The sequence below is a fragment of the Odontesthes bonariensis genome, chromosome 15, assembly GCF_027942865.1.
Source record: "Odontesthes bonariensis isolate fOdoBon6 chromosome 15, fOdoBon6.hap1, whole genome shotgun sequence".
NCBI lineage: Eukaryota > Metazoa > Chordata > Actinopteri > Atheriniformes > Atherinopsidae > Odontesthes > Odontesthes bonariensis.
Window position 1 is genome coordinate 5,157,501 of NC_134520.1, and position 26,156 is coordinate 5,183,656.

Below are 26,156 nucleotides of genomic sequence, written 5' to 3' on the forward strand. Positions count from 1 at the left end.
GCGGATTCCAAACGGCGGCGTTTAGGCTTATTGTGTATATCGTAGGCTACAGCAGTGTGTGTGTATATAGTTTTCAATTCTTTATTATCAACATGGTTCTTATTACAATGTAAGCTATGTACATTGTGTGGTGTGGCAATAAAAGCGCTTTAAAAAAAAAAAAAAGTTTTCTTTTTCATTCTCAATAGAATCACGTCATTCATGCCTGCATTAGCCTAGTCATAGTGCAGCTTATAAGAATGGCGTGAATATATGAAGTACACAAACATCCCAGAAATATTAGTAATCATAATCACAATTATTAATCATAATTGCTGAATGATATGCCCATATAAAGTATGCATATATTAACCTTATTGGCCAATGGGCGGACAGCTTTACAGGAGCTTTTTTATGTAATCACGTGCCTTTTTCGTCCAATACCAGCGAGGCCAGTGAGAGATCCAGGCACTCTCACAGCGGGGTGCTAATCGCTGGGCCATTAGCACCCCGCTGTGAGAGCCCGCCGCGAGCCGGGTTCGTTTCCGAAGATTTTCTCGCTCAACAAACTTAAAGTTTGTCTGCCTGCAAGCGCCCAGGTGCGTCCGAAAATTAGGCAAATTCGCGGAAGTTCACTGCCGTCCACAGTGACACAAATCCCTCTTTTCGTGCAGTGTCATATGCTCACTCAACTATTACAATATGATTTTTGGCTTTAATAATAATCATTAAAGGAGAAGTTAGATTTTTTTTAACCTGGACCATATTTCTGGCATAAAATACGTTCATCTACTCACCACTAACAGTTTGGTGAAAGTCGGCGTCTTTCGGATGCTATTTAGATCCGAGTATATCGGCCGATGCCCCTATATATGGATATAGGCGGATCTAAATATCGTCCGAAGGACGCCAACTTTGACCAAACTGTTATCAGTGAGTAGATGAACGTATTTTATGCCAGAAATATGGTCCAGGTTTAAAAAAAACGAACTTCTCCTTTAATGACAGCGATTTTCCTTCTCATATACTTGCTGCTGGTGATGTTGTTGCTGTTTGTTTTTTCTGTTGTGTATTTCTTTCCCTTTATGATTCTGCAGGTGCTCCTGACGATCCTGTGTATGGCTGCAGTTTCTTTTCTTTTCTCTCCACAGATGCAACAGTTGGTTAAACGGTTTATAGCTACTGGTGTCTATCTGTTCAAGCTTTTTCCTTTCCTCTCTCTTCACACCTCCTTTTTCTTTAATTTCTCCTTTCGAAAAAAAAAAAGAACAATCTTGCTGCAAACTCTGACGAGAACACTGGGACTGTTGGCTTTGCTGAAACCTGTCCCTCTGAGTACAGCAAGAAAAAAAAATGGAAGCAAATGTAGCAAGTTTGCAGATTATTTTTAGCTCTATAGGACAGCAAACATTTTTCCAGCTATATTGGAAAAGACTGAGAAGGACAAGAAAAGTTAAACAGCTAGATTTTGCTGTTTGAGTGTTTAGAAAGCTGTTGTTTTGCTGTAAGTTTGTAACCTGTCAACTAAAGATCATGTAAAGCAATGGAATCCAATACAAGCATTATCACTGGTGTTGGATAACCTGAGATCATCTCTGCATGTAGAAAATGTAGCTACTGAAGACATCAGTAAAGGGCAGCATTTATGCATAATATGCCTGTGTGTGTAGATGCATGTTTGCATACGTGTGTATGTATGCCAGTGATTTCTTTTCTTAGAAAAAACCCCTTCAGATGTCAGCAATTTATTATGAATGTGAAGCTCTGTTGTTATAGTAACCCTGCAGTCCTTCCACTCAAACTAAGTATGCAGGCAGGACAATCTGAATGACCTGGCACAATATTTTAGTGGTCTAATGAACACTAGTATGTTAATTTCCTTTAAATATTTGAAAAAAAAAAAAAAGCTTAACGTTCCAGTGAGTCTTTGCGAAAAGGAATTAATCACCATCTGTCTCTTGGTGAAGTAATGAAACCCTGAATCATATAGTGCATTGTAATTAGAAACAATACATGCATGACAAGTGATATTATTGTAAATTAATTCTGAGACAATATGGCTTAAAATAAGCATGTCACACAGAGAGGACAGGGTGCTTAACTGCTTGCTGTAGTACTTAGTATACGCTAAATAATCAGGTGGTTTCAATTTGAAATGAATTAATAGCTCCCATGGATTTATAGCCTAGCAAGCCAGACCCGTACGAGCAAATTCCATTTGCGGCCGCTAGGGGCGTCTAGATTTCTAGGCTAATGGATTTATGCTCAATATTCCAAATTGTAAATCCCAGACCTTGCTCATCTAAAGCTGAAGATGGAACACACCAACCAGAATGAAACATCAGTGTTGTTGACAAAAAAAGCAAGCCTGTCAAAGTGATTCTTTGTAGTTATTACATATTTGGATAAAAATATAATCCTTTAGTGACACTAAAACAAATCATGTTAGATTTTTGGCGGTTGGTTTGCTGAGCTGGATAGTCTGACCACAACCTTGGACAACTAGCAGGTGGGCCCTAAGTGTGAGCTCCAGAGTGTGATAAACTTTCAAATTTGGCAGCTGTAGCTCAGGGGGTAGAATAATTGTCACTGGTTTGATCCTTATTTTCTCCAATTTACATGTCAGAGTATCTGTGGACACTGAATCCCATGTTGCCTGCCAATGTGTTCCCTATGTGTAAGTTGCTTTGGTTTAAATAATCTGATGAATGTAATGTTGTTAAGGGAAAATTCTGTTTTGAAGCAAAAGTCACTGAAAGAGTCTGAACATTCGTCAGCCATACTCACTAAGGTGGCAAAAGGTAATGAAGGATCGAGCCCTGCACACTCCAATTGTTCAGCCACATGTGTTTTTATTTCAAACTGCTGATAAGACAAGACATGCAGGTTACTTGAAGAAACTGACAAGCACTAATGCTGCTCATGGAACAATGCACTGTTGTACATGAGAAGGTTTAATAAGCCAAAATAACTTAACAAAGCAGAGATGGAGACATGTACTATGGGCAGAGCATGCTAGTAAAGTGAAGCAATGGAGCCAGAATTCAATTAGTTAAGGCAAGATTTAAGCCCAGTCAAAGAAAATGAGAAGTTAGAACATTGACTTCTTAAATGGGTACAGTTAAGCATAAACACAGCATAAGTGACAGCATGCCAACATTAGCACTGGGCTAAAATGAGCCTACTCTTGGTTCTATACCTACACTCTCTTGAGCTAATCTTCATAGAAAATATTAGATATCCTGATGAAATATCATATCAGTCAAAATATCAGTCAAAAATCTGCATTTACAGGACTAATTCAAAATGTTGGGAGATGGGCTATTTCTGAGAGACAAATGACGTCTGTGGACACTGGAACTTTAACAGAGCAACAGGTGAGCTAAAGAGGCACAGAGTTATCTGAATATATATTCTATATCTTTATCTCACTGACAGTCTGACTTCAATCAAACTGGGCATGACGTCACTATGGACGAGGTATCCGATTCACACAGAAGTAGAACTGAAGCTACAAGATTTAAACGTTTATTGGTTTATCACACATGTGCTAAAGGACACATTTTCCAGAAGATGAAGATATAATACTTTCACATCTACACAAGCAAGTGTGGTTGACTAAACAGAGCACAATTTTTACGAAAACATGCCCTTACTAGCCTGGGAATTCCCATGCTGCTTTGCGCGTGATTTCATTCACACTGCAAAGGCAGGCTGGAAACCACCGCCCTTATTTTTGCCTGAGTTAGGGAACCAATCACAGAATTGGGGGGGGGGCAGCAAGACGATGACGACGTCTATGCGCGACACCGAAGCTTGTAGAGGTTTAATCCAACATGGCAGCGGACACAACGTTACCGTTCGATGCAGCCTTAGAAAGTGTTTTAAGTAGCTTAGAACGCAAGTTTACTTTTAAAAAAGAGCAATGTTTGGCGTTGAAAGATTTCATTGCCAAGAAGGATCCTTATTCTGAGTTTCTGTCTGAATTCTCAGAGTTTTTATCCCAGTTAGTGCTGAGTACAGATAAAGTCATTGTAGTGGGTGACTTTAATATTCATGTAGATGTTGAAAATGACAGCCTGAATATGAACTTTAATTCTATATTGGACTCTATTGGATTTTCTCAGAGTGTTCACAGACCAACTCACTGCCTTAATCACACCCTTGATCTTGTGCTGACTTATGGCATTGAGAGTGAACAGTTAACAGTGTTCCCTCATAACCCTGTCTTATCTGACCATTTTCTGATAACCTTTGAGTTTACATTACTTGACTATACAGTTTCTGAGAAGAAATTTACGTATAGAAGGTGTCTATCAGAGGATGCTGTAACCAGATTTAAAGAATTAATTCCATCATCCTTTTCTTCACTGCCATGTGCAGATATGACAGAGGACAACTACCTAAACTTTACTCCAGCAGCACTTGACTCTCTTGTTGACAGCACTATAGTTTCAATGCGTACAGCACTGGACAATGTTGCCCCTCTGAAAAGGAAGGTAATCAGTCAGAAGAGGTTGGCTCCTTGGTATAATTCACAGCTGTGTGCTTTAAAGCAGACTGCAAGAAAGCTGGAGAGACAGTGGCGTTCCTCTAATTTAGAAGAGTCTCAGTTAGTCTGGAAAGATAGTTTAACAATGTATAAGAAAGCCCTTCGTAAAGCTAGAACTGCTTATTATTCATCATTGATAGAAGAGAATAAGAATAATCCCAGGTTTCTTTTCAGCACTGTAGCCAGTCTGACTAAGAGTCCGAGCTCTGCTGAGCCAGTTATTCCTTTAACTCTCAGCAGTGATGATTTCATGAGCTTCTTTATTAATAAAATTGTTTCTATCAGAGAGAAGATTGATGGAGTCCTTCCCACTATTATCAGTGATGTATCATCAAGTACAGCAGCTTTAGAAGTATCTTTAGAACCTGATTTGTATTTAGACGGCTTCTGCCCAGTTGATCTCTCTGAACTAACAACAGCAATAGTCTCTTCTAAACCATCAACTTGTGTTTTAGACCCAATCCCAATCAGACTGTTCAAGGAGGTTTTCCCATTAATTGACACTTCCATATTGGATTTGATCAATCTGTCTTTGTTGACAGGATATGTACCTCAGCCTTTTAAGGTTGCTGTAATTAAACCTTTACTTAAAAAACCTACTCTTGATTCAGAAGTGTTGGCTCATTATAGACCTATATCCAATCTCCCTTTTATGTCTAAAGTTCTTGAAAAAATAGTTGCAGCTCAGCTTTGTGATCACTTACACAGAAATAATCTGTTTGAAGAGTTTCAGTCAGGATTCAGAGTGCATGATAGCACAGAAACTGCACTGCTGAAAGTTACCAATGATCTCCTCTTAGCCTCTGATAGCGGACTTGTGTCTGTGCTTGTCCTGTTGGATCTCAGTGCTGCATTTGATACGGTCGATCACAGTATCTTATTACACAGACTTGAACATGTTATTGGGATTAAAGGAACTGCATTAGGCTGGTTTAAGTCATATTTATCTGATAGATTTCAGTTTGTTCTTGTAAATGAAGAATCTTCCTCACACACCAGAGTAAGTCATGGAGTTCCCCAGGGTTCTGTGCTTGGACCGATTCTTTTCACTTTATACATGCTTCCATTAGGTAACATTATTAGACAGCATGGCATAAATTTCCATTGCTATGCTGATGATACTCAGCTGTACTTATCTATAAAACCAGATGAACCCAATAGGTTGGTCAGACTACAAGCATGTCTTAAAGACATAAAGACCTGGATGACTCAGAACTGTCTGCTTCTAAATTCAGACAAAACTGAAGTCGTTATCTTTGGACCTGAGCGTTTCAGGGAGAAATTGTCTAGCTATATAGTTACTCTAGATGGTATTTCCTTGGCTTCTAGTTCTACAGTGAGGAACCTTGGAGTTATTTTTGACCAGAACTTATCATTTGACTCGCATATAAAACAGGTTTCTAGGACTGCCTTCTTTCACCTTCGTAATATTGTTCAAATCAGGAACATCTTGTCTCAGAGTGATGCAGAAAAACTAATTCATCCATTTGTTACTTCAAGATTGGACTACTGTAATTCTTTATTATTGGGCTGTCCCACATATTCTCTGAAAAGCCTTCAGTTGATCCAAAATGCTGCAGCCAGAGTTTTGATGAGAACTAACAGGAGAGATCATATTTCTCCAGTTTTAGCTTCTCTTCATTGGCTCCCTGTTAAATTCAGAATAGAATTTAAGATTCTTCTCCTTACATATAAAGCTCTTAATGACCGAGCTCCATCATATCTTAAAGATCTCATTGTAAGATATTTTCCTAACAGAGCACTTCGTTCCCAAACTGCAGGTTTACTTGAGGTTCCCAGAGTTTCTAAAAGTAGAATGGGAGGCAGAGCCTTCAGTTATCAGGCCCCTCTATTGTGGAATAAGCTGCCAGTAAATGTCCGGGAAGCAGACACCCTTTCCACTTTTAAGACCAGGCTTAAAACTTTCCTTTTTTATAAAGCTTATAGTTAGGTCTGTTGAATCTGATAGTGTCTCTGCTAGTGTGTCTTGTTCTGCCTCCACCTCTGGCACCCTCTATACTTTCATTACCCCCTACCCGAACCAGGGTTTGAATCCCATTCCCGCTTATCTTACCTCTTTTATTTCTCCCCCTACCCGAACCAGGGTTTGCATCCCCACCCCGCTGTGACTGGTGTGCAGTTGGTGAGAGGCTGAGGTAGCTTGTGGCTGTAAAAAGCTGGTTGTTGTGGTGTGAGGAGCAGATCTATATAGGGAGTATAGGGAATTACTCACTGAGTCTGGTCCTTTATTTTATTATTTATTTTTTCGTTAGCACAAGTTTCTTGTGTTTACCTTGAATAGGGATGGCTCAGGTAATCCTGAAACATCCCATAGTTAAGCTGCTATAGGCCTAGACTGCTGGGGGGCCTCATCTGTCACACCTTTCCTCACTTTACTCTCTTTATGTATATGTGATATTATTGTGGTCATTAACTCGTGTTTCCCTGTTCCAACAGATATCCTTTGAATGGTGTTACAGTGCCGCCGCCGCTGCGGCCCTCCCCCCCCCCTTTCTGTCTTCTCAAACCCCAGCTGGTCGAGGCGGATGGCCACCCTTCCTGAGTCTGGTTCTGCCAGAGGTTTCTTCCTGTTAAAAGGGAGTCGTTTCTCTCCACAGTCGCCTCAGGCACGCTCAGGCCGGGAGATTGGACCGAAAAACAAAAAGTTTTCAGTGCAATCTGTTGGTTTTCTTAGCTAGGAAATTGTTTTTGAATTGGCTCTATATGAACGAATTGGATTATTTTATGAATTATGATTATTATTAATTAATTGAATTCCAATTGGCTTGAATTGGACTTACTATCTAAGTGCCTTGAGATGACATTTGTTGTATTTGGCGCTATATAAATAAATAAAAATGAATTGAATTGAATTGAAAAGGATGTATTTCCTCGTCGAATTTCTGTCGCTCTACATACGTCATCTGGTATAAGTGATACAATTGGCTATGAATCGCGCGCAAAGCAGCATGGGAAGAACCAGACGCCATTTGATAGACATTCGTAGCGCCCAATAAACGGCTCTAGGCATTCGTAAACCACGCCTCAAATACGAGAAAATGCACACCTAGTTCCCAGACCACCATCTCATCGAGATGTGGACGCGTCAGCCAGGCTATGCCCTTACACTTCTGCAAACAAATCCCATGGATGCTTCCACCACAGAAATCTACGTATCTGAACATATCATGTAAGCAAGCAAAGTTTGACTTACCATATCTATTGAAGACACTGGTCCGATGCTGTTCACAAATATGTCGACATCTATGATGGTTGGTTTAACTGAGGTAAAAAAAGAGAAATAAAAAGGCACTTATTTTACCTGCCTCCTCTGTAAATCAAAGTGAAGCAAAGTAAAGCTGCATTAATGCAACATTATTGTTCTTAATCCTTTGAAATGTGAGTAGCTACTGAATAAAGAGGTCCTCGGGGAGCTGCGACTGTTAATTATCACGTATCACAAGTATAATCACATGTTGGTCTTTATCACAAAATGCTTTAAAAACACACCTTTATCAGTGTTCTCTTAAATGGAACCTGTTATGCAAATTGGGGAAAACCAGGCATTAAGTTAAACAACATTCAGTTATACTTTAAAGCATACCTTTGCAATTAAACCTATTATTATTATTATTATTATTATTATTATTATTATTATTATTATTATTAATATTCTGAGACCCAAGGCAGATTTAAATTTGTATCTACCTTTGCTTGCTTCAGACTGCCTCCATCCTAGCTCCTAAGCACACTGCCAAGCTAAGCCATGTGGTAATTGCTGTTTTAGAGTCATTATAGGGCATTTCTACAAAAGGGTACACTTAGAAAAATGTCACTAATGTTTCATGCTTTGGTGTTCAGCCTGAGTGAGCAAGGGTTGACCAAGTAAAACTTGTCTTGCACATAAAACTGAGTGGTTTAAATTAAGATCATACACCATGAGAGGGAAGTTTAGGAGTTTACTTTTTTTCACAAAGTTTCCCCAGAATTATATGAACCCTTAGTCCTAAATTCCAAAAATCAAGGCATTGTTCAGTTCACTGTATTCACAGTGAGTGTTTTTTTTTGTTCAGGCTTGAAAAAGAAATCCATTATTGCAGCTTAGTAAGTAAAAATACTTTCTTTTAATACAATAAGGTTATATTCTCAACTGTAAAAGAATTTTAAAAGATCGATTAAAAAAACACAAGTGCATTCTTTGAAGAACAAGAAAAAACCCACTTCAATTAGTTTATAGTTAATCAAGACAACAACAGTGGAAGACCAAGAAAATTAATTTATTGTCACCGACTATGGGGTGTTCATAGACAATGAAGTTTTTATGGTCCCTGAAATCTCATTCCCCCCTGATTCTTTCATTCTTGTGGGCCTGTAGAAATGACAGCACATCCATCCTCCAGAGTGTCACTGCAGTGATTTTATGAGTGCAGCGAGCAGGCTGATTGCTTAACACTTTTCCAAAAATAGTTTTGACATGTAAACACAATTTGTTTATTTACTCAAGTTGTGTTATAGGCAATATGATTAGGGGTCATAATGGGAATAGGGAAGTTCTCAGTCCATCCATGTACTGTCTGTTGAAAAATGTATGACTGCCAATATCTTACTGATATGTGAGCAATATGAAAAAATATCTAAACTGTAGATGGTCTATTCAATGTTTGTGTTAACAATATGAAGTTATGGCTACTTTAGCGACATTGGAAGACATTTCAAATGGTGCAATTCGAAGAGAGCGTGTGTTCAGAGACAGAGAGGATTTGCTGACACATGATGGTAACTGACTCATCAGCCGTTTTGAGGGCAATCGTCCTGGAACTGTGTGCAGAGCTGCGACCGGTGATGGAGCGCAACACAGTGAGGAGCCATGCGCTCAGACACATGGATGTGTTAATTGTTCATCAGTTTTAAATTTTTCATGTCTCTCAGATGTGCACATCACTCAGTCCATCCATCCATCCATTATCTTCCGCTTTTCCGGGGATCGGGTCACGGGGGCAGCAGCCTAAGCAGAGAAGCCCAGACGTCCCTGTCCCCGGCCACTTCCTCCAGCTCTTCTGGGCGGACCCCGAGGCGTTCCCAGGCCAGCCGAGAAACATAGTCTCTCCAACGTGTCCTGGGTCTTCCCCGGGGCCTCTTCCCAGTGGGACGGGCCCGGAACACCTCACCAGGGAGGCGTCCAGGAGGCATCCTAACCAGATGCCCGAGCCACCTCATCTGACTCCTCTCGATGCGGAGGAGCAGCGGTTCTACTCCGAGCCCCTCCCGGATGACCGAGCTTCTCACCCTATCTCTAAGGGAGTGCCCAGACACCCTGCGGAGGAAACTCATTTCGGCCGCTTGTATTCGCGATCTCGTTCTTTCGGTCACTACCCACAGCTCGTGACCATATGTGAGGGTAGGAACATAGACTGACCGGTAAATTCGCCTTCTGGCTCAGCTCCTTCTTCACCACGACGGGCCGGTGCAGAGCCCGCATCATTACAGACACCGCACCGATCCGCCTGTCAATCTCCTGTTCCCTTCGTCCCTCACTCGTGAACAAGACCCCGAGTTACTTGAACTCCTCCACTTGGGGAAGGATCTCCTTCCCGACCCGGAGAGGGCATTCCACCCTTTTCCGGCCGAGAACCACGGTCTCAGATTTGGAGTTGCTGATTCTCATCCCAGCCGCTTCACACTCGGCTGCGAACCGCTCCAGTGAGAGCTGAAGGTCACGGCCCGACGAAGCCAACAGAACCGCATCATCTGCAAAAAGCAGAGACCCGATTCTGAGGTCGCCAAAACGGACCCCCTCAATGCCCTGGCTGCGCCTAGAAATTCTGTCCATAAAAATTATGAACAGAATTGGTGACAAAGGGCAGCCCTGACGGAGTCCAACCCTCACAGGAAACATGTCCGACTTACTGCCGGCAATGCGGACCAAACTCTGACACCGGTCATACAGAGACCGAACAGCCCATATCAAGGAGTCCAGCACTCCATACTCCTGGAGCACCCCCCACAAGAGTCCCCGAGGGACACAGTCGAACGCCTTCTCCAAGTCCACAAAACACATGTAGACCGGTTGGGCGAACTCCCATGCACCCTCCAGGATCCTGCCGAGGGTATAGAGCTGGTCCACTGTTCCACGGCCAGGATGAAAACCACACTGCACCTCCTGAATCCGAGATTCGACTATCCGGCGGATCCTCCTCTCCAGTACCCACGAATAGACCTTGCCAGGGAGGCTGAGGAGTGTGATCCCCCTATAGTTGGAACACACCCTCCGGTCCCCCTTTTTAAAGAGGGGGACCACCACCCCGATCTGCCAGTCCAGAGGCACTGCCCCCGATGTCCACGCGATGCTGTAGAGGCGTGTCAACCAAGACAGTCCTACAACATCCAGAGCCTTGAGGAACTCAGGACGGACCTCATCCACCCCCGGGGCCTTGCCACCGAGGAGTTTTTTAACCACCTCGGCAACCTCAGCCCCAGAAATGGGAGGCCCCACGTCCGAGCTCCCCAACTCTGCTTCCTCATCGGAAGGCGTGTCGGTAGGATTGAGGAGGCCCTCGAAGTATTCCCCCCACCGACTCACGACGTCCCTAGTTGAGGTCAGCAGAGCCCCGCCCTCACCATACACGGTGTTGACGGTGCACCGCTTCCCCCCCCCGAGCCGCCGGATGGTGGACCAGAATCTCTTCGAGGCCGTCCGGAAGTCGTTCTCCATGGCCTCCCCGAACTCCTCCCAAGCCCAAGTTTTTGCCTCAGCAACCTCCGAGGCCGCGTTCTGCTTGGCCTGTCGGTACCCATCAGCCGCTTCCAGAGTCCCACTGGCCAAATAGGACTCCTTCTTCAGCTTGACGGATTCCCTCACCACTGGTGTCCACCAGCGGGTTCGGGGGTTGCCACCACGACAGGCACCGACCACCTTACGGCCACAGCTCCGGTCGGCTGCCTCAACAATGGAGGCACGGAACATGGCCCATTCGGGCTCAATGTCCCCCACCTCCCCCGGGACATGGCTGAAGCTCTGCCGGAGGTGGGAGTTGAAACTCCTCCTTACAGGGGATTCTGCCAGCCGTTCCCAAGAGACCCTCACAATACGTTTGGGCCTGCCAGGTCTGACCGGTTTCCTCCCCCACCAACGGAGCCAACTCACCACCAGGTGGTGATCAGTTGACAGCTCTGCCTCTCTCTTCACCCGAGTGTCCAGGACACACGGCCGCAAGTCCGACGATACGACCACAAAGTCGATCATCGAGCTGCGGCCTAGGGTGTCCTGGTGCCAAGTGCACATATGGACACCCTTATGCCTGAACATGGTGTTCGTTATGGACAGTCCTTGACGAGCACAGAAGTCCAATAACAAAACACCACTCTGATTCAGATCGGGGGGGCCGTTCCTCCCAATCACGCCCCTCTAGGTCTCACTGTCATTGCCCACGTGAGCATTGAAGTCCCCCAGCAAGACGAGGGAGTCTCCCGGAGGAGCAGTCTCCAGTGCCTCCTCCAGGGACTCCAAAAAGGGTGGGTACTCTGAACTGCCACTTGGTGCATAAGCACAAACAACAGTCAGGACCCGTCCCCCCACCCTAAGGCGGAGGGAGGCTACCCTCTCGTCTACCGGGGTAAACCCCAATGTACAGGCGCACAGCCGGGGGGCAATAAGTATGCCCACACCTGCTCTACGCCTCTCACCGCGGGCAACTCCAGAGTGGAAGAGAGTCCAACCCCTCTCGAGGAGGCTGGTTCCGGAGCCCAAGCCATGCGTCGAGGTGAGTCCGACTATATCTAGCCGGAACTGCTCAGCCTTGTGCACCAGCTCAGGCTCCTTCCCCAGCAGAGAGGTGACGTTCCACATCCCAAGAGCCAGCTTCAGTAGCCGAGGATCAGACCGCTAAGTTCTCTGCCTTCGGCACATCACTCAGTCTGAGGACAAATTGCGTTCACATTTATTTATCATAACAGTTTCCCAACAATCCCTTTAAGTGTCGCCAAAGAATCAACAGCTGTAGAAAAGTGCGTACGCCAGCCCTGAAACTGGCTTGAGGCAACGCACATTTCCACGGTCATTTCGCTCTTGATACATCTGATCGTTAACGTGAAAAAGTGCCTACGCCAATTTTTGTGCTTACGCACCCTTTGTAAATGAGGCCCCTGGTGAGCAAACTGAATATACGCACTGTAAGACAAGTGAAATAGTTTTAAAGACCAGAATGTAATGCTAAAGTTCTTTATGAGTCTTTAAATCATAATTTAATCCGCTACCATTTCATCCTATACAACAGACCCTTCAAACAGTGAGCTCATTGTGTGTAATTGTGCTGTCAGGTAATGATGTCAGCTGCTGCAACAGGATGCATTTTGACCTGCAGAGCAGCCACCAAGATAGGGAATTAATTGGAGACAATCAGCTCCGATAGCTGGGCGTCGACACACTGCTTCTTCGCTTCTCACCCCTCCTTCTCCTAATCTGACCAAATTGTCTGACCCAAACAGAAACCATTCATATGCAGACAGCCTGATGGTGCAGCCCACTGAATGTTTTTATCAAAAAGAAGATCAGGAATCTTGACATTTCCCCAGTTAGCACAATTCTAAACAAAAAAACACACTTGTTCTCCAACAAAAACATCATCAAACGTTTACAGTAAGCATGACAAAAGGGAAAGAAAATTGTGAATTAGTGCAATTACATCAAATATTCACTGAAACAGTAATACATCGTGTCCAGACAAGAAATATGATCCACAGAATGTTCCAGTATAACAAGCAATGCTGCTGTGTTACACTGTTACATAGATGATCTTTTGGTTGATTAACATCATGGTCATGGTCTAACTTCTGGTTTTCTGTGATGCCTTAGTTTAGTATATATTTGGTTCTGTGTTTCATGTCTGTATTTTTGTTCATTTTTTCCCTCAGTTTGATGACTTGTTCTCAATTAGTCCTGCTTTCTGCTCACTCTGTACATCTGAACTCAATTGGTTAACTACCACCACCTGCCCTGTGTTAGTCTTTAGTTTCCTCAATGTAAATTCTCCCTGGTTTCCCTTACAGTGCTCTGTTTATGCCTTGGATGATCTTGGATTTTTCTTCCTTCGCAGCATTTTTGGTTAGTTTAAAATAAACTTGAACATTTTTCTTCATCTGCCTGCCTCTTGTCTATGAGCCTTTGGGTCCTCCTCCATGATGGTGTGTGGCATCACCTTTTACGAAACCAGCCAAAATCACTGCTGTGGTCCAATTTCACAGCAGTTTTAAGCAGGATGACAGGAAATGCCTCATCCCGCTTCTTCTCCTTCAGGGCAGAAGAAGTCTCTTCAAAACCTTTTGTAAAAATTGGCTTTGTTCTTAGACATTATGAATGAAATAAGTCTCAGTACTTTTCCATTATGACCTAAAGTGATCCAGGAGTAGAAAGACAAAACAATTGGGAAAGCCTGGGAAAGCAAGGGCAGATTCACACACACACATTGTTTTGGGCTGATCCAGAGAATATGACGAAGCATGTTGAACCTACTCATGTCCAATCATACTCGGTCGAGCGTGAGTCCAACCTATGAGGCTATAAATACAAATGATACCCGGAAATCGTGGCTCGATCTGACGGATTCCTGCGAGAGTTCTGTCATACCGAGACCAGCGCTGAAATACTTCACTTGTTGCCATCAATTAAAGACTTCATTTTCACTTGAATTACTCCGGTCCGTTCTTTAGCTTCCAACTAAAAGAACCGAATCTAACACTTTCCATCAGCAATTAGGAGTACCATCACCTAACAACTACAACCATTACAATGACTGATTATCCTTGATATATTGCCTTGTTTGGTTCAAATGTAGACGCATGAAATGTGGAGGCAGGGCAAAGAAAAGTAACTTTGTTTGTTGCTTTGTTTTATCTTTTTTACTATGTGTACTTAGTTACATCAGCTCCTTTTTTTCTCAAATGTGGCACAATAGGGAAAAATGGACGAAGTGTGTAGGAAACAAACACTTTCTGTGCTCAAGAGCATATTATTGGTTTTCTGAAACAAATAACTACCTCAAAAACTCTTGCAGAGAAAAAACCCTGACACTTTATCTGGGGACTGAAAGGTCTGAAAATACCCTATTCAGTGAGCCTTTCAGATTTGCAGTGGATCCTTGCATCAAACTCCCAGCTCAGGGGAGCATTATCCACCCTCCTTATCTATATCTCCGACCAACTTTAAGTTGGACTTTAGAAGAGAGAAGTCAAAACTCTTTTGCTTATGTTTTATAATTTGCTGTTAATGGCTTTTTTTTTGCTATTCACGTTTGCTGTTATAATACGTAAGAAAGAAATGAGTTAATACTCCTGTACCAGATCCTCACATGGAAATCTGAAATCTCCCATAGGTGTTAAATTTTTCTCCGTAGAAATTCCAATTTCCCATTTGTCATTTACTGTTCTGCCATCACAAAAACTAACTTGCTAACTTCGGTAAAAAGCAACTGATATAAGTTCTTAACATTAGCCTCTGAAATCTTAAAAGACAGCGAACCAACATTAGAGCTCAAGGTTGATGGAGCAGATATGTATAAACCTGCCAGCTGGGCATGACATATTGTGGTGTTTTTGCAGACTGGGCCAGTTTTAAACATGACTTACAATGAGATTGTGCCTAACTGAGGGATCACTACTAACTGTCCATGGCTTAGCTGCAGACAAGGAAATTGTAAGTATTTGAGAATAATATTGCCAGTTAAGTACAACCTAAATGCCCCCAAAAGCTGGAAGGTGGTGTCAGATGTAAGTAAGAACAGAATACAATGATTTACAAATCTCATAAACCAATATTTTTGTTCACAATAGAACACAGACATATATAAAATGATGAAAGTCGGACATTTGACTGTTTCATAAAAAAAATTTAAAAAGTTAATCTTAGCAGCAACATGTCTCAGAAGTCAGAACAGGAGCAACAAAAGGTTGGAAAAACGAGTGGTATGAAAAATAAACAGCTGGAGGAACATGTTGCAACTAATAACTAACTGGCAAAAGGTCAGTAAAATGACTGGGTAGAGAAAGAGAGACACCTTAGAGAAAAGATGAGCAAAGGGTTCAGCAATCTAGGAAAAAATCCACAATGTTAAACTGCAAAGACCTTGAATATTCCATCATCTACAGTATATAATATCATCAAAAGTTTAAGAACTGTTGGAGACATCTTTGTGCACAATGGACAAAACCAAAAATCCAAACTGGATGCCCGCAATGTTTGGGCCCTTGGGCAGTACTGCATTAAAAACAGAAATGATTCTGTCATGAAACCACCAAATACTTTTTCATGAAACAAAACAATGTCTCATTTTCCCCATTTTGTAATGCTTTCTATGTTGTGAATAAAATATTGGTTTATGAGATTTAAAACATCATTGCATTCTGTTCTTATTTATATTTTACATGGCATGTAAAAAGCCATATCTCTATCGGTGTGGTGTGTGGCAGCCTGAACTCATCTTGGCATGTGTGCTAATGTGAGTTCTCAGGGTATGTTATTGTATTTTCTGTCACATGGTAATGTGATTCAAGGATTTTTCAGTATTGCTGATCTTAAAACTCCCTGTGGGAGGGAGGGATGCAGTGAGTGGGTCACTTCATGCCCTAGAACAGGCTGATGTGAATAGAGATGCAAGTTGAAAAAAGGAGCAGTCAGGTTATCTCTCTGTGGTATTTTGACCAAAGCACATAACAGCCATCTCATTAAGACCTGAGGAAATTGTAGCCAACTTGTGATGTAATATCGTTCCTTTAATAAATCCAAAATCACTTCAACCTTTACTGGCCAGTAATATTTCAACTGTGGTTATAGTTCTTAATTTGATTATTAGATTTCAGCAGATTTTATGTGATTGCTCCTCATATGAAACTCTTTTCTTTCAACTGAACCACAAAAAGAAATGAGAAGCCTTTAGTAATTCTGCGTGCAGTCAAGGATTAGGAATCAATGTTTCAGAAACTCCTCATCGATGGTGTGTAGCACTGTTATCATTGCAAATGCTGTAAAACACGAATAGATCAATAATGGAAAGTTCTGTCTGTGTTATGGTACAAAAATGGACCCAATGGTAGACTATAGAGGACTAAAAACAAGAGGCATTTCAGTTGTTAATCACCTGCCATTGAAGATTTGCATCTTTGGCAAAGCAGCCACCTTATATGACTTACCTCATTATATGCTGCTAATTGTTTTGAGAGCTATAATTTTGTGCAAACTGCTAATTAGCCGCAGTTAGGCTCTGACTACTCATTCTATAAAGACAGACTGCTTATTGAGTTTAGAGAAATAGATGACTTGAACTTGGAATTAGTTGGAATTATTTTCTAAATTTTTTTGCAGCCATTCAATGAAACATTCTGAATAGTCATACATAATATAATGTGCTATAATTTTCTTTGTGATGATGAACTTAGCACTTGGAGAAATTATTCAGTGTGGATGCAAGAGAACCTTGAACCTCTTGGTAGATTTATTTGTCATCGAGGTGGGCAGAGGCTGAAGAACAGGTCCACAGAGACATTAGTTAATCTCTCTCCAGGTTTGCGCTGGAGCCTGTCCCTGTCTGATGAATGGATGTACTTTAGTTGTTAGTGAAGCGGTGAGAAACTGCAGCCATATGTCACTGTTTGACACCCCAATGATGATAATTGATAATTGTGGCAAACATGATGGGTATCTGATCTGGAATATAATTAGAAACGTCCTTGTCAGACCACATGCCATCCATACTCAGAGAGACTGGATTTGAACACACGAACACCTAAAGGCCCCACCTTTATCTATTTTAGTTATTTAGTTATTTCCCCACCTTTCTATGTCTGTCATCTTGCAAAGATTTACTGTGTCCTCACCAAGGGAAACTTTCCCAGCTGACTGAAATATTTAATTAATTAACCCTTGTGCGGTCTTAACATTGTGTTTACTCCCCTTGTCCTAAGGGTCAAAAATGACCCGCCCTACCAAAGCCCCAAAATAAAGCAACTTAATTGAATTTTAAATCCAAAATCTATTTTGTATGATGAAACCACCTGTTATTTATCTATTCAACTCAATTCAATACATTTTTTATCATGTATTTTATGTTACACAATGTTAAAATCACCAGTTTTCAGGATTACACTTTAATAATCCTGAAAACTGACAGAAAACTGTTAGTTGGACCAACAGTTTTCTTGTTTTCTCAGTTTTCTTTTACATAATAAAGGCTTATTATTGCTATTATATAAATGTGAAGTAATTACTTCTGAATTAATTATATTGAAAGGGAAAAAAACAGTGAACTTTTTTCTGGTGTTTAAATATTTTTATAATTCACGGGTCAAAAATGACCCATAAGACAATCTTTGTACCCTAGTGGTGTGCAGCCCACATGGAAACATAAACAAAAATAAAGTATGACTTTTTCTAATGATGGGGTCCCTTTAGGAAAAGTCATAAAATTTCAAGTTGGAAAAAGATAGTTTAAAGCTGCCGTCGGCAGGTTTTCAAAATTCCGAGTCTAAAGTCGGAAAATTCGAACTGATACAACTTTCAGGTCCCTCCCCCTCTGTGGACGAGGTTGTGCACGTGAGTTCACACCAGTGTGCGCGCGCACACAAGCTGGGGGCAGACTCTCGCTCAGCATGGTGACTGTTCTGCTCAGATAATAGACAAATAATAAACCTAACGTGATTGGTTAAAAACAGCCGGGAGCGCTCGATTTTTGCAGGCACGATTACAGGCTTTAGAGGGAGCTACAGAATTCGGGATTTTTCCTAAACAGCCTATTTAATATTCTACTTCCAGAATCCCATGACAGTTCAAGCTAATATGACTAAAAAAAAGTTGCCAACGGCAGCTTTAAGGTATTTTTTCTACAGCTAAACATGGTAGTGGGTCACTTTTGACCCGCAAGACAACAGGAGGGTTAATTTAAACTTTCTAGGATTTGAAGAGTCAAACTGATCAATTCTTTTGACCTGTGCTGTGCTTCATGTTCATATGAGTGGGTGTAGCTCTTCCCACTGCATCCCCTCTCATGACTCCTTACCTAAGATAATCCATCTTTGACTATCACTAATTCCTCATCAACAGTCACAAAAAGGAATAGGGCAGTGAGTAGGTGTTGCTTACACTGCATATTAGTAACGGCTGGCCAGTTCTGGACTGAAGAGGATTAACTTTGTCCTTTGAATACCAAACAGGTCTGCAAGACTTGGTCAAATGGTCCCAATAAAAAGAATACATTTCCAATAGACTTTCGTTTTTTGAATAAAGACACTGAATTACAAAATTTATGTCACATCAAAGAATGCAACAAAAACATTTAACTACATCAACTAAGATTAATTTACTTAGAGCAAGAAGAAAAGCATTTAAGTGAAAGGTTTTGAGGTTTTATGTGAATTCATTGCATGATACATTGAACAGACTGCTGTAAAGTAACATGATGGAATTTAGCAATTTAGCTCTTTTGCACCCCCTTGAGCTGTCGGATGTAGAACCACCCTAATGTAAACAAATTGTTGTGGAAGCCCTGGACATGTGCCGCCATTCAAGTGAATTTATCATCATGCCAAAGAGGCGACAAACACAACGTAGAAAGTCCACAAAAATGTCAAGTGACTGCAAAGCAAAACAGTGGGGTGGGAAACCAAAGTCGTGAACTTCTGTATCTCAGGCCCTGGGTGCTCAAGGGCAGTTTCAGGCCCATTTTATGGTTCAAAAACATCTCTAGTGTTGCTTTAACAAGCCTGAAAGTAAATATACCCAATACCTAAATTACTTTAAATTTACTTGCAGTACTGTGCATAAGTCTTGAGCCACCCCTCATTTTTTCATATACTGTATTGTCAGGAAAATGGGAAATAGATGTGTTTTTAAAATGTGTGCAAACAAATAGAAATACAGCATATAATGCAAAAACAGTTTGTACTATTCTAATGAACACCTTTACTCTTCAAACACAGCCTGACCCCTCTTAGAAAAGCTTTCTTGTCATTTCTTTAAGTAGTCTTCTTGAAAGACATCCCAAAGCTCTTGTTGGATGTTGGCTGCCTTTTGTTCCGTTCTCTGTCAAGATGATCCCACACTGCGTCAATAAAGTTGAGGTCTGGGCTCTGGGGAGGATTCATCCCTCCATAAGACCTGTTGCCACTGATTTTCAGTCCACTTCTTGTGTCATTTGGCATAACTCAGCCTTTTCTCCCTGTTTCCCTTCCTTAAGAACGGCTTCTTGAAAGCCACCCCTCCATGGAGACCATTTCTGATGAGGCTTCAGTGAACAGTAGATGGATCAACTGAAGGTCCAGATGTGTTTCTAAGGTCCTGTTTCGGGTCGTTACTGGATTTTCATGTGTCATGTGTTCATCTCCTGTAGATAGCTTTAGGCCTGAAACTTCTTCTTTTGTCCTGTCCAGTTTTCTTGCACAAAGGAATTGCTTATCAATTTCATGTATATAATGAAAGTTTTATTTGTTTCCATTGTATTCCGTAATTCTTCAAGAGTACTCCAGAGGTTTTTCATTGCCTGCTTGTTCCTTGCCTTTCCAAATACAGTAGTTACAGGAACTTGTCCCTACTGCTGCACATTTTTGTCTTCTCATTAATCACATAATCTTGCTGGAACTCCCAATGACATAACTTCATGTGGGAGAGTTTCAGCCTATTCTTGGTTGCTGTCTGCATACTCTGAGCCTTGGCATAATGACTGATGGTATGAAGACTTCAAGTTCTGTGCTCACAGTCCAGGCTCATTACTAGAAGAAATGCCAAAGGGTTCTGAAATATTCAAAAAGCAGAACAGATCATCCCCCTCAGGCTGACTGTACCACGGCCGATCATCTGTCACCCAGTAAGCAGACACGAAAGCTGGTTTAAGAAGAGCTCTTTAATGATCGTACTTGAAAATAACTGCAATATGGTTAAAACAAAGGCTGGTTTTCAACTTGGGGTTGTATTTCGTGCTCACTGTATTCATCCCAGCTGGGTTTTTTCTTGCAATTATGTAACTGATAATGCTTTGTCACAGACTATCACAGCTAAATGTACTATGATATTTTTGTCGAGATTAAAAAGTAGGGTAAAATGTTACATATAAATAATTTACTCGATAATCAATACATCACTAAAATTATAATTTAGGTTTTAGTTAATAAAGTACAGCTATTGACTGTATACACAGTGTCTTCATGGACGCATATAAAGGATAATTCAGTGTCAAAGTTTATTTTGGATCTTGCAAATAGTATTTTGACACTAATTAGCTCGCAACTCCAGTACATTAACAGGAAACCGAGAGCCTTCATCAAGAACTCAACGTCCAAATGAAGGAAATTCAGTTATTTGCATGGAAACAAGTTATTTGTGTTAAAGAGAAATGTTAAGAGTCAGAGAACCGTGTTTTACTGAATTGTGCACTTGAACTGCTAAAGGACTGTGGAGGTCCTGCTAGAGCATTATAATCAGGTTGAAGTGTGGACTTCTTTATTTTTCTTTTCAGACATTCTGTTGGTTATTTGCTGCTGTGTTTGGGATCACTGGGCCTCATGCAAGAACCGTTCGTACGCACAGATTTGTTCTTAAATCGTCCGTACGAGTGATTTAAGAGAATTTGCGCATTCACCAATCTATTTTACGTTTTCTTTCAGATTCGAACAGAATTTATTTATTTATTTTTATATACACTTATAGATTAGACGAATCACAATCTGAATAGCAGCACTAGAGGAATTAGGCGTAGTCTTTTTTGTTGTTGTTGTTAGGTACAGTTCTGAATGTGTGTACGTTCTTTGCATTTGGGTTTTTATTTTAATTTTTCATGTTACATCAAATAAATATTTGACACTAACTTATAAATAAATAAAAAATAGATAAAAAAGATACAACTTTTCAAACATGAGGGTAGGAAATGAAAACTGTTCCAGATTTTCCTGTCATGGCGGATATGAAGAGGAAGTCCAAATCATGGCTACATTTCATAAAGAAAAATGATAACAGTTATAATGTCTACAAAATCATTATTTCAAGTAAGAATGGAAACACTACTAACATGTTGAAACAACTTTCGACACAACGTGGGATTCTCTCCCAGGAGTGCTGGGTATATGACGTTCTACATACAAGCAGTAAAAGTACTACTGTTTCCCGACCAAGCAGCTCATCTGTACCCAATTGTAATAATATTAGCACCAGACTTGCCACATTCTTCTTTGACTAAGCTCATATGAAAAATTAAGAACCATCAAGATGAATGATATTCTACTATAATAATTATTCAATATTGTATTGACATTACTTGAAGATGGTTGACAGAGACTCTAAACCCAAAGTATCAACCTCAACTGAGACAGGGTCTAACCAACTGCCTGATCCCTGTGTGGTACTAAGTTGAGAAGGACAATGTAATATCCAAATTGAAAAGGTGGCCATCCCTACAAATACATGGACAAGCTTAACTGAGAACCACTACAAGAGCAACACTGCTTTTTCTTAGTAAGATTAAAAAAAAGGTCCCTAAAAAAAGTAGTGCATGAAACACAGACAGGAGCAGCTGCAGCTGAAGAAACTGACAGCATCCAAGAGGAGTTTGGTGTGAGAGAGAACATTGTGGCAGCCACTGTAGACAACGAGGGCAACGTGAACGTGGCTGTGAAGAAGAAGCTACCGATTGTCAAGACAGGATGCTTTACACATATGTTGAACATTGCAGAACAGAAGATTCACAAATGCAGTACTCTTTGCACTCTCTGCAAGAGTATGCTCAGTGGTAGTGTAGATGAAAAGGTTCTATATTATCCTCAGAGAAGCGCAGGCCCGTTGCGTTAAGGTAGGCAATGTAGGCAATTGCCTAGGGCCCCCGAGTAGGAGGGGGCCCCCCAAGGACGACAGGTTATGTATTTTTTATTTGTATTTATTATTTTTTTTAATTGAAAGAAAAGTCTGATACAAATGCAACATGAATCAAACAACATGCATACCAATAAGACAGGTTATGTATTCAACAGCAATGACGATTTTAAATAGCTTCATAATAATGCACAGTCATCTGTATGAAGGGCTCTGCTGCGAGGGCAGCAAGAGCGCCTCCCTAGAGCATGCTATGGCCGAAAAGCGCAACAACAGTGTAGTCGAAATTGTCATGGACTATGTTTTAGATCATGTTTGGGTTTTAGATCATGTTTTATTTTAGTTCTTAAGCTGGGCATACACTGTGCGATTTTTTCAATCGCGGTATTCAGCTGCTGCTCATACTGTACGAGTGAATCGCAAGGGTTAAAACGTCACAGCTCACGATTCCTGTTCTCACACTGTACGACCCGATGGTCTGATGCGATCTGGCTGCTCACACTACACGACACGTCGGACTCGGTCGCCGGTCACTGCCATGCTGTTCTGTTTTCTTCTTCTTCTTCTGTTGACAATTTTCTCTTCCGTACCTATGTTTGCGCATGCGTAGTGTGACAGGATGAGGTAAATCGGCTCGTGCAACTGCTTCAACTGTGCGAGAGCCTCACGAGGGGCGACCAGAATTTCAAACAAGTTTGATTTTCATCCGATCGATCGGGAGGTGGTCGGGAGAGCTTAATCGTTTGTCGTTACCCCATGTATACTACACGATGCGAGACGCACGATTGAGCCAAAACTCGGCCCGATCTCCAAAATAGTCGCACGAGTGAAAATCTTGTCGACATCGGGCCAAAAATCGCACAGTGTATGCCCAGCTTTAGTTAGATCATGTTTTAGGTTCAGGTTGTGTTTAGTTTCATGTCATGCCACCCTCTCCTGCCCTGCCATCAGCCTCACGTCCCTCACCTGTGTTTTCCCCTTCAGCTGCACTCAATCCTTAATCACCCTCCACAGTATTTAGTTTCCAGGTTTCCTTTCATTCCTTGTGAGATCCTTCCCTGTCACCATCCATGCTACGCCACGCCACGCCACACCACGCCACAGATAAGTCACAGATAAGTCACAGATAAGTCACAGATAAGTCACAGATAAGTCACAGATAAGTCACAGATAAGTCACAGATAAGTCACAGATAAGTTTCCATGCTATGCCAAGTGTTTTGTTTTGTTATACATTTTTCCACAGTTCAGGTTTTTCTATCCGGCTCAGCCGCGCTTTCTTTTGATACTTTGTTTTGTAAAATAAATCAAGTTTTCTTTTGAATATCCGCATCCGTGTCCTCCCTTCCCCAAACCTCACTGACAGAAGGATCTCACCAACATGGACGCGGCGGATTACTCAGCCTTATGGGAGCTAGTTGGGGACTTCTGGTGCCGCTCAGGACCAAGCAGCACCTCCTGGGAGAAACTAAACTCCTCTAATGATGTTTTGGACTTCTTTGTGCAGAAGCAGGTCCTCCAGCACTTACCAGCGGTGTCAGCTATCTGGGAGGAGGTGAGGACTGTACAGCGCACTGCCTCATTGGAAATTTTTGGCTTGGAGCCAGAAGAGGTAGCTGCGCTGTACAGCTCCTCCTCCTCCTTACCTGCACCGCAGCCCCAGGCCCCAGCTGTCCCGGAGCTGGCCCCAGCCGTCCCAGAGCTGGCCCCAGAGGCCGCGGGGCCCAACCTTGTCACAGCCCCAGAGGCCGCGGGGCCCGACCTTGTCACAGCCCCAGAGGCCGCGGGGCCCGACCTTGTCACAGCCCCAGAGGCTGCGGGGCCTGACCTAGCCACAGCCCCAGAGGCCGCGGGGCCCAACCTAGCCACAGCCCCAGAGGCCGCGGGGCCCGACCAAGCCACAGCCACAGAGGCCGCGGGGCCCGACCAAGCCACAGCCACAGAGGCCGCGGGGCCCGACCAAGCCACAGCCACATGGTGCCCCGGCCCATGGACTCAAAGTTTCAAGCCCCTCCCTCCCACCCCCAGATTATTGGGATGTCTGGAATCCATCCCTTAAGGGGGGGGCTACCCCCGTCGTCGGAGGTCCGGCCGTCCGCCGGAAGGTCTCCGCCTCTGCCCCATCTCCAGAGGTCTGGGCGTCCTCCAGACCACCGCCTGTTCCTGCCATGCTGTCTGAGGTCTGGGCGTCCGCCAGACCACCGCCTGTTCCTGCCATGCTGTCTGAGGTCTGGGCGTCCGCCAGACCACCGCCTGTTCCTGCCAGGCCATCTGGGCGTCCGCCAGACCACCGCCTGTTCCTGCGATGCCGTCAGAGGTCTGGGCGTCCGCCAGACCACCGCCTGTTCCTGCCATGCCGTCAAAGGTCTGGGCGTCCGCCAGACCACCGTCTCCTGCTGCCCGAAGCCGGTACTAGCTGCAGGCCTGGTTGGCCACTGCAGCCACACCGCCAGATGTCTGGTCCCCGTCGGACCGGTTTCGAGCCCCTCCCTCCCACCCTCAGATTTTTTTTTTAGGGTCGTCTGGGATCCGCCCCTTGACGGGGGGGCTCTGTCATGGACTATGTTTTAGATCATGTTTAGGTTTTAGATCATGTTTTATTTTAGTTCTTAGTTAGATCATGTTTTAGGTTCAGGTTGTGTTTAGTTTCATGTCATGCCACCCTCTCCTGCCCTGCCATCAGCCTCACGTCCCTCACCTGTGTTTTCCCCTTCAACTGCACTCAATCCTTAAAGCTGCAGTCGGCAGGTTTTCAAAATTCCGAGTCTAAAGTCGGAAAATTCGAACTGATACAACTTTCAGGTCCCTCCCCCAACCTCTAACAAGCTCCGAATCGCCCCCCAAACCCCTCCCCCTCTGTGGACGAGGTTGTGCACATGAGTTCACACCAGTGTGAGCGCACACAAGCTGGGGCAGACTCACGCTCAGCAGCGTGTGCACAAGCTGTGATTGACAGGTAGGATTCCTCCACCCTAACTTGATTGGTTAAAAACAGCCGGGAGCGCTCGGTTTTTGCAAGCATGATTACAGGCTTCAGAGGGAGCTACAGATTTCGTTATTTTTCCTAAACAGCCTATTTAATATTCTACTTCCAGAATCCCATGACAGTTCAAGCTAATATGACTAAAAAAAAGTTGCCGACCGCCGCTTTAATCACCCTCCACAGTATTTAGTTTCCAGGTTTCCTTTCATTCCTTGTGAGATCCTTCCCTGTCACCATCCATGCTACGCCACGCCACAGATAAGTCATAGATAAGTTTCCATGCTATGCCAAGTGTTTTGTTTTGTTATACATTTTTCCACAGTTCAGGTTTTTCTATCCGGCTCAGCCGCGCTTTCTTTTGATACTTTGTTTTGTAAAATAAATCAAGTTTTCTTTTGAATATCCGCATCCGTGTCCTCCCTTCCCCAAACCTCACTGACAGAAATACCCCAGCTCGAGGGGGCCCCCCCTTCCCATTGGTTGGCTGCATCAGCGTCAAGTGCAAATAGCTAGAACTGACAATGAAGCGAAATTATCTTTCTGGGAACCAAAAAAAGAAGAAGAAAAAGGAAGTGGAGGAGAAAAAAAAACAAGACACCCGTAAGTAGAATATACACAATCAACATGAAAATTATGCCAGGGTATTACCTTTTTTGCAAGAGTAGCGAGGTTGTAACGACGACTAGCTAGGAACTGTGGAAACTAGCTTACCTGAGCTGTCCCACAGCGTGGGAAAGTTCATTCACTTGTAGCATGGGAAGTGCTTATCAAAAATGTCAATAGGAACTAAGTAGGCTAATAGTT

General features: G+C 42.8%; 1 protein-coding gene across 1 annotated transcript in view; it reads right to left on the bottom strand.

The window, feature by feature from the left end:
* The window catches only part of gabrg3 (gamma-aminobutyric acid type A receptor subunit gamma3), an 88,576-nt gene that overhangs the window by 47,058 nt on the left and 15,362 nt on the right, over positions 1–26,156 (bottom strand). The window contains exon 3 of the mRNA XM_075484803.1: positions 7,746–7,813. Within this exon, the coding sequence (XP_075340918.1) occupies positions 7,746–7,813 (68 nt within the window). The remainder of the gene's footprint in view (positions 1–7,745; positions 7,814–26,156) is intronic.